Here is a 9,650-nt window from a genome sequence, read left to right on the forward strand (position 1 = left end):
TTCCAGCTCTTCTAAAGTACAAGCAAGTCCCATTCCAGGACAGAAGCAAGGAGCACCAAAGTATCTTATGCTGAGGTCATTTTTGAGAGTCAGACTGAGAAGTGCCCTTTCCTTCCCAAATGCCCGAATCCTAGGTAACACATTAGAGTCCCAGAGAGACCAGTCACCTGTCTATGACAGGTGAAAGAGCAAGAAGAGAGAGGGTCTCTCTAGGGCGTGCCTACAAGAGAGCCGAGAAAATTCCTCCCAAAATACAAATCCTACCCTCCCAGTAACAGACATGACCTGAATCAAACTGGATTAATTTCCTTTTAAATTTTTCAAACTTACATGTGTGTATGTGTGAGCACATACACGCACATGTGGAAGTCCAAGGACAACTTTAAGGAGTCTTTTCACGCGTCCCACCATGTAGGGCCCAGGAATCGAACTCAGGTTATCATGCTTAGCTGCAGACATCCACTGAGCCATTCTCGCTGTCCCCCAATTCATTTCTTCTTGCTTATCTGCCTTTTTGGGTCCCCGGTTCTTTTATGGGAACCACCATTTTTTAGGCTGGAGCCACATCAATCAATGTGTTCTGTTCATGGACAGAAGCAGTGGATTTGAGGCAGACCAGGCAGGCCAAAGAGATGTGTCTTCTGAGCTTTTGTTGAAGCTATTAGATAAGTCCTTTTTCCTTCTAGGTTCTAAATGAAGGTGTAAGACCATAGGACTTAAAAGAAGCAACACAGAGGGAAACTGAGGACAGGCAGAAAAGATTTGGTCTAGTGTCTACTTGTGAGATCCTGGATCCAGCCCTGCCAGAAGAGAGAACCTTCGCTCTAAACTTTTTCCTTGTATCAGATAATATGTTAATATATTTGCCCTTTTGCCAGTTCAATTTGAGATGAATTTGAGTCAAATTTTCTGTGCCCCTGTCAGGGGAGGGCAACCCAGAACCAGTGCACCGTTGGTCTTAGGCAGGTAATCTGCAACTAAGGTCTCCCTTAGCAAGACCCAGCAGAAGGTGGGCAGGTAATCTGCATGGACCTCTCCAGCACTCACATCCATCACCAGTCCCTGATCTTGTGTCTAGATGGTGTGGCTTTTGCAGCTATGAAAACTCAAAGATGGGAGAAGGTTGTCCTTCCTTGAGCAGGTGTGGTTGGCTTAAGTACCACAGGCTTTAAGTACAAATGAAATCATGTATTATAACCTAGCACTTGAAAGGAACGTGCTCATGTGTGTGTGTGTGTGTGTGTGTGTGTGTGTGTTTTGTGTGTGCAATTTTTTAATTTAAAAAATGTTGACTTTTTATTTTCTTTCCCTGGACTGTATTTGCTACCTTTTCTGTCATAGAAACCAGACCTACAGAAATGTGACTACCTGTCCCTTGTCTGGCCATCTCCAGTTCCCAGCATCATCAAATCTGTGTCACTCATAATCACTCTCCAGTTCCCTCTGCATCCAGAAATAATATGTATTTGTTACATGTTTACAAGGTAAAATAAAACCACGAATGGAGTCAGGAAACGGAACCCAGAGATTATGTGTTTGTGACACATCTCACCATCGGCTCCAAGCTATACACACGCATTTTATAATCAAGGGTTGTCTAGATCCTGGGCTTTCCTGGAGTCTAGTCAGGTATCTGGATCTCCCCACCCCCACTCCACCCCTCCCCCATGGTCTGAAGGTAGATAGCTCTCAAGGTAGAATGACAAAAGGTACCTTCTCAAGACTCTAACAGCATCTGGGATGTCAGCAGAGTCGGGGAAGGGGGCATAAAATCAGGTGACAACCAGGGTACCTAAGAAAGAATTGTCTGGAAGTATCTAAGCAGGTGAGTGATATTCCCAGCTGATCCTCCCGGGCGCCCCCTGAAGTTAGGGCAGGAAAAGGAACTTGAGCATCAAGAAGGACTAGGGCCCAGAACACAGAAAGGGCACTTAGGTGCGTGAGACCAAGTGATGGGAATAGCATCCGGGTGGCAGGCTGCAGGCTCGAGGAGGTCAGCCCTTCCTCCTCCGCCCTCCCGCGCCGACGCCTCAGTGTCACCGCACTAGCCCTCTGCAGAAGCTGTCCTTGCCCCGCGAGCTGCGGGCTCAGCCCGGGAGGAGGGGGGGCTCCGGAGACCGGAGCTATTTTTAAAAGACGCGTCACCGGTTTGAGGAGGAAGAGCCCGCGCCCGGGCCCATGGTCTGGGCGCGGCCAGCGGGAAGGGTCGTCCGGACGAATTTCGAACGACCGGAGCGCGCGAAAAGGCATTACCGGCCGAGAAGACCCCGCCTGACCCCGGGAGACCGCGGGGCGTGCCAGGGAAGGGGCGTGGCCGGTGGGCGGGACCAGAGGGGCGGGGCCGGCGCCCTCGGCCGCAGCAGGCTGGTGGCGGCGGCGGCGGCGGCAGCAGCAGAGCGGGTACTGCAGGGACAGCAAGGCAGCAACGCCGACAGAGACACCCGGGGAAACCCGCGCCCCGCCTGCGCCTCCGCGGCGCGCCGGGGAAGCCGAAGCCAGAGCGGCTCCGAGACGCCACTGAGACCAGAGGCTGCTGCAGAGCCGCGGCGCGGGCAAGGCGCAGATCGAGCCGGGCGAGCGCGCAGGCAGCAGGCATCCTCCACCGCGGCGTCTGTCCGTGGCGGCTGCGCGGGAGACAAAGCCTCCGGAGAAAGATGCCCGCGGGGCGCGCACCGGGTGGACCAGGGAGCGGGCACCTTGGAATCTAAGTGCATCCAACTGGCCGTACGTTCCTGAGACGCCGAGGCCCCAGCGGGTCCAGCGGCGGGCGGGGCCCAGGTGCGCCCGGTCGCAGCGGGCCTGTGACTGCTCGGGGGGCGGCGCCCTCCCGCCGCAGCCGCAGTGGCCGGCGCCGCAGCGAGGAGCCATGGGCAACATCTCCTCCAACATCTCGGCCTTCCAGTCCCTACACATCGTTATGCTGGGCTTGGACTCTGCCGGCAAGACCACGGTGCTCTACCGGCTCAAGTTCAACGAGTTCGTGAACACGGTGCCCACCATTGGCTTCAATACCGAGAAGATCAAACTGAGCAACGGCACCGCCAAGGGCATCAGCTGCCACTTCTGGGACGTGGGCGGCCAGGAGAAGCTACGGCCGCTGTGGAAGTCCTACAGCCGCTGCACGGACGGCATCATCTACGTGGTGGATTCGGTGGACGTGGACCGGCTAGAGGAGGCCAAGACGGAGCTGCACAAGGTGACCAAGTTTGCGGAGAACCAGGGCACGCCGCTGCTGGTCATCGCTAACAAGCAGGACCTGCCCAAGTCGCTGCCGGTGGCCGAGATTGAGAAGCAGCTGGCGCTGCACGAGCTCATCCCGGCCACCACCTACCATGTCCAGCCGGCGTGCGCCATCATCGGCGAGGGCCTCACCGAGGGCATGGACAAGCTCTATGAAATGATCCTGAAACGCAGGAAGTCTCTCAAGCAGAAGAAGAAGCGGTAATGCGTCCGGGAAGCGATTGGGAACGAGGCTGAGCCAGCGAGCCACTGAGTGAATGAATGGACGACTGGGTGAGCGAGAACCCGCGCCCGCGAACAAAGACAACGAACCAAAGCGATGCTTCGAATTTTTAAAACACGATCCCTGTACCCTAACACAGGACTTGGAGACTTAACCGGGGGTGTGAAGACTGCATTACCACCCAGCTCGCCACCTGCCCCACCCCCCACCCCAGCTCAGGGGACCTTTTGTCTAAATGCTTGAGCTATCAATGGGGTGGGGTGGGGGGAACCGACGGGGAATGGACATGAGGACGCGAGGGTCCGGTGGTGAGCCCTCTGGCCCCAGGTGGGAAGCTTGAATGTCAAGAGAGACAAAAGCGATTTCTTCTCGCTCCGTCAGGGCCAGAAGTTCAGGCTGCCCAGCCCCCACTGCGGGGGGGAGTCACGTGTGAGTTACCTGAGGTATGCAGTTCACAGAACCCTGGGGATACTCCTGTGGGAGCGGGTAGGCACTGGGGTATACTGATGGGGGGAGGGGGTGACCGCTCCTTGCATTCTGGAGCTGTGCAAACTGAGTAGTTTTATGTCGCAGGGCAGGCCCCTGTTTGCAGTTTGATTTGTCCTGCTCTGGGCCCAAAGGATGTGGTGGTTTGCGTCCGTCCAGAGGACTGCCTGGGACCATGCGGCAGCCTGAGGGCCCAGGGTGCTGCTGTCCTTCTGGCCTTGGCTGGGAATGGCCTGGAAGACTCCACTCTCCAGGGCTGGGTGGGTGTGATTTTGTTGAGAACTGCTGTTGAGCCTGGGATGAGACCTCTTCCAGATGGCCTAGGCCCTGTCCATGTGTTGGTCATTATCACATAAAGAGACCAATAAAACAAAAGCAGAAAACCATTGGAGGTGGTGGTGCCAGTACAGGAATTTAAAGGGTGAGGTTCTTGACATTAATGCTGTGTGTGTGTGTGTGTGTGTGTGTGTATGTGTGTGTGTGTGTGTGTGTGTGTGTGTGTGTGTGTGTTCCCTCCATACTACATAATCGGCATAAATACTGGACCCTCTGTGTGGAATTTGAAATTCTCTCAGCCTACTGATTGGTTTGGAGGAGCACACCAGCTACAGATGTGTGCTGAATTGCAAAATGGTTTTCTTAGAAGGCAAGTCTGATCATTCTAGCCACATGGTGATAGGTTTCAGACATGTTTTTTTTAAACAACAAAACAAAAAAACACTTCCACAAATAAATAATCTCCTTAGTTAAAAAAAGACTGTCCTTTTGTGCCCCTTGGCATTGCAAGAGGAGACGTGTTCAGGTTTCTGAGTTGGGCTTGTAGCCTATCTGATTTCAGTGTTTTACTCAAAGCGTGTCATTAGAGTATTTGATGTCATTCACCAAAAGAATAAAATCCCAGCTTGGAAAAGCTGACCTCGTTTGTGTGGATTGGAAGAGAGGAAAAGTCTGAAGGATCAGTCCTTTGGAATTCACCCATGTGGGAGCCGGCCTGGCCTCAGAGCCAGCCAGCACTTTGGTTAGCAGACAACAATGAGTGCTTGAGTTGAAAAGGGAGCGGGCGTGTGACGTCATGGTCACTGGTACTCAGGCACTTCACAGTTTACTTGAAAGAGGCTTTGGAAAATAGATAAAGTGAAAGAATAAATACATATTTTTAATAATGTAATTTTAAAAAATCCTTTATAATCAGGAGTGAGTCTTGGCTTGTAAAAAGCTGTCATCCATCCTGAAACACAGTAGCGAAAGATAAATTTACAGCTGACCATTGTTTTCTCTCTCTCTTTTTTTTAAATTTCCCCTCGGAATCCATCGTTTAGAGTAGCATTTTGGTTTTCCTCCATGGCGACACATTGCTGTGCAAAGGAGGACATGGTTCTGAGTGAGCACCAACGTGGTCACGATATGAGCCCATCCCTATTGTCCTTGACACACTAAGTCAACTTAGGAACCCCACGTAGGCAGAAATCATGGCTTCCTGCTTGACACCCAGTCCTTAGAAGATTGTTTTTAAAACTGAAATCTAGCAGCCCATCTTCCTTCCTTGTGTCTTCTGTAGCCCTCCGCTGCTGGTCTTTTTGTAGACACTTAGTAGCGCTAAGCCGTGATGAGCAGCCTACAAGGTCTGTTTACACAGCAACGGGGCATTGCTGGCTTCTTCATGGGCTGGTCCCATGGTCTGAAGATTCTGTATAGAATTATTAAAAAAAAAATCCACCTTCTTTTATTTTCTTCACGATTTCTTAAGCACTTTGACATTTTGGTAGTTCCACAATATGGAGAGAATAATATATTTATTTTGTGACATTGCCTATGCCAAATACTGTAAACCTTCCTGTGCTCACAATACCTGAGTTCCAGGTCAGTGTTCAGATTCTGGCCTGCTCAAACGATGGCATGGGATGATTTTGTGGTGTTTCTCCCTCTCCCCCCATTATCAAGACTTAAGGGTGCAGTTGGCTGTTAATAGTTGTGCGGTAAAGTCAAGCCCTGTGGTGTATCAGCAAATAGTTAAGAGTCTCAGTTGATCTCTGTGATGTTTGACCTAGTAAAAGCCCATTTCATCTGTGACCAGAGGGAGCCCAGTGAAAATCACTGTGTGGTGGTGCCATGGGGGAGTTCCCATTACACGCCAGCTTCTGTCCTGTGGGTTCCTGCAGTGGAATTTGGCCTCCTCAAGCGAGGTTTGGAATGGTTTCTCATAGGCCCAGGGAGGCCAGTTTTGATTTAGAGCTGTTCTCTTCACACACTGTGTGACGGGTGTTGGGACGGGGTCCCCTGGCTTCCGTGTTTTGGTTTTCCTGTAATTCTCTGTCTTTGCCATTCTCTTCTTTGTTCCCATCCCCTTTTATAATGCGTATATGATGCTGTGAGCAGAAATAAACTATTTATACAATCAAACCAGTGGGAGCATCTTCTGTGGATTTTTTTTTCCTTTCAGATTTCTTGGTCCATTTTCCAGGCCTCTGTGGAGCCAGGGAGTGGAAGACAAGGTGGTGTCAGGGTTCTCATGGGGTCTGGTGGCTTCTAGAGTTGCAGCTTGTGTGGGTGAGGTCTGAATCCACCCTGAACTGTGGGTGCAGAGGCCCAGCCACTTATGCCTGTCCTGGGCCATCTCTCTCCCTCCATGTCTTGCCTGTTAATTACCTAAATGGTCCAGAATTATAAAACACTTAGAAATGCTTGTCTGACTGTCCACCACTCAGGAGCCTTGAACTGCTGGACCGGTGCAGCAAATGAAGCTGCCCCACGCCAGCTGATCCTGCCCCCATCTCAGTTGAGTGTATCCAAAGAGCTCTGAGACTCGAGGCCTCTCCAGTGGTATACTGCATACAGTAAGACACCATGCTCTATAGATGCTGAGAATGAGCTCACTTTGGAAAGACTACGTGTTGGGGTGGGAATCAGTGAGCTTTGGCAGGTACAGTGGGGAACACAGAAGGGCATATAGGCATTCCCCTACAACATTTAACAGTGAGGGAGGAGGGCTGGATAGGCCTTCAGAGCTTTAAGTCTGGAATGAGAAAAGGTTGGGGATTCAGCTCAATTGAGTGCTTGGAAAGCCTGCTTGTTGAAGACCTGGGTTTGGTCCCCAGCACCACTCAAATCAGGTGTGGTACACACCCACAATACCAGCACTTGGGATGTTGGAAGTAGGAGGCTCCAAAGTTCAAGGTCATCCTCTGGTCCCACGCCAGCCTGAGCTACAGGATACTAAAAAAATAATAAAGTTCCCTAGGACCCCAAGGTTTTGTTTGATCTTACTGATCCCTCCACCAAGTCTCAGTTTCCCTGTATGTAAAACAAGATAACAGAACCTTAAAGAGTTGTGGAGAAGGTAAACTGGTACATTTCTTCTTGTACCAAGGCTCGGTGCAGTAGGGTTCTGTTTTGCTGTTGTTTTATTTTTGGTGTGCATGTGTAAGTGTGAAGTATGTGCACCTGTGTACGAGGAGGTACATACACACTGTGTGCCCAGAAGACAATGTCACGGACCCTGTTCTATCACACTTCACCTTATTCCCCCGAATTTCAAGCACATTCGGCCACCCTTGGTTTTTTATGTGAAATGTGGGGATTTGAACTCAGGTATTTAGGCTTGCACACCAACTGTGCTTATCCACGGAGCCATCTCACCAGCCCCAGGGCTTTCAGTTTCTAACCTTGTTGACTGCTTAGAGTGCAATTAACTCCACCAGACTGCCGACCTTCCTGTGAAGTCCTTGCTGTCTCCAGCCCTCTTGGCATCCTTGACCAGCCAACACCAAGGTTGCTGGCTCCCGGCATGGCATGGGATAAAGTCGAGCAGGTGAGCATCTCCAGCCTTCCCAGCGGTGTGTCACTCAGAGTTGCTATGAATGCAAGCTGGTGGTCTCCTGGCTGTCCAGGTCCTTACTCTGAGCACACCCCATACTGCTGGGGGGCTATGAGTCCCTTCTGGCAGTGAGTTGATTTTCTGATTCTTGATGTCTAACCTGAACTTGAACACGTGGTAGGTATCCCCTAGACATTAGCCAGGTGACTTTACTCACATTAATTAAATTTGGTTATAAATGTTAAAATGGGCACTGCATAAAGCTTCTGTAGGTGAGTTAAAATGAGAGTGGACAAAATAGCGATACCATTCTTCCAAGTCACTGTGTTGAGAAAATCACACAGAGGCAGCTTTAGTGGGGAATGTGAAACATACACATTGATAAGCATCTTTGTCTCGTTCAAAAAGAAAAAAAAGCATAATTTTATCAGCCTCATCCCTACAGAAGCTAATGAATCAGAAGCTGGGTTACCCCAGGAACCAGCAAATGCTGTTTTTAAGTGACAAAACCAAAATATAGGTGAAAACTAAGAGGTTGCTTTGGCACCATAAGAATAACAGTAACGGAAATCAAAATAAGCCAAGACCGAAACTCTTCATTTACAGTGCAGCCTTAAGTTAATCTTGCTTTGGTGGATTCTTGAGGAAGCCAGTCACCTGTGACACTTATCTGACAACTGTCCACCTGCCTTTCCCAGGAGGGAGACCTCAGACAGCTGAGTCAATGATTTGAGTCCTGATCCCCTGCTGTGCCTCCCTTCCCCACCTGAATTCTTTTGTCAGTGTTGGAGCCCTTGCTTCTAAGGAGGGTTGGTTGTTGTAGTTGTTGTTGTTGTTTTGCTAGACTGTGAACATCTTGTCTTCTGTTTTTCTGCTTTGTGCCTTTATGTTTGTCCCCAGGGCTAGAGTTGTTTGTGTGTGTGTGTGTGTGTGTGTGTGTGTGTGTGTGTGTGTTTGTTTGTTTGAGATAGGATTTCTCTACGGAGCCTAGGATGGCCTTGAACTCACAGAGATCTGCCTGCCTCTGCCCCCTGAGTGCTGGGATTAAAAGTGGGCACCACCAGTGATGGACAATCCTGTTAGCAACATTACAGACTGTCTCTTGTGTCACCATTGTGGTAGCGGAGAAGGACAAAGTTATGTGCCAAGAGCAGAAGACACGGGCTTTGTATGGTGAACAGGTAAGAAGGGAACAAGCCCAGAACTCCCTAACTTTTGATCTCCCCGCTTCTCTGCAGCCTGGAGAGCAACCTGCCTGTGCTTGCATCCTGGCACAACCACGATGCCCGTGACTCAGCCTCCACCTGCCAGGGAGAGAGGAGGCCATGAATCTGCACTGGGGGAGGAGATCTCTCTCCTCTTCTCATTCTCTCTCAGGTTCAAACAGAATGGGCACAAGATGGTGGGCTTTCTCATGCATTTGCTTCCCATTGGTTCTGATCTTGAGAGGGGGGGGGGCTTCTCGGTGTCTAGGAGGAGCTTGCAAGCTGGGGTTTCCGTTGAAACAACAAGCTGCTCTGCCTCCAGGCTTAGAAGTAGGCATGAAAGGCCTGTACACGCAGCACAGCTTCCTCCAAATGGTTCTGAGCAGCTTTTGCTGCACCCCATGAGGGAGCGGTACCAAAGATATGAAGCCGGGGATTCTTTCAGCTGGGCTATGGCAAAGTTGGAGATGAATTATCATTTGCATTTATACATTCGAGTTAATGCCATCATGGGAGCCCTCAGTGTAGTGTGGTTTGTCTGGACATCAGGACAGTTGTTTTCAGCTGATAGAATGCTTGCTGTACTAGCTGTTATTTCAGGAGTTTCATTACACACACTCTCTCTCTCTCTCTCTCTCTCTCTCTCTCTCTCTCTCTCTCTCTCTCACACACACACACACAC

At 50.4% G+C, this 9,650-nt stretch overlaps 1 protein-coding gene across 1 annotated transcript; it reads left to right on the top strand.

The window, feature by feature from the left end:
* Window positions 1-2,598: 2,598 nt before the first annotated feature.
* Arl4c (ADP ribosylation factor like GTPase 4C) lies at window positions 2,599-6,345 on the top strand. The gene has a single exon (XM_005361715.3). It carries the CDS (start codon window positions 2,867-2,869, stop codon window positions 3,443-3,445), a length of 579 nt encoding a protein of 192 aa, XP_005361772.1. The 5' UTR covers window positions 2,599-2,866; the 3' UTR covers window positions 3,446-6,345.
* The last annotated feature ends 3,305 nt before the right edge of the window (window positions 6,346-9,650 follow it).

This window comes from Microtus ochrogaster, linkage group LG4 (assembly GCF_000317375.1).
Source record: "Microtus ochrogaster isolate Prairie Vole_2 linkage group LG4, MicOch1.0, whole genome shotgun sequence".
Taxonomy (NCBI): domain Eukaryota; kingdom Metazoa; phylum Chordata; class Mammalia; order Rodentia; family Cricetidae; genus Microtus; species Microtus ochrogaster.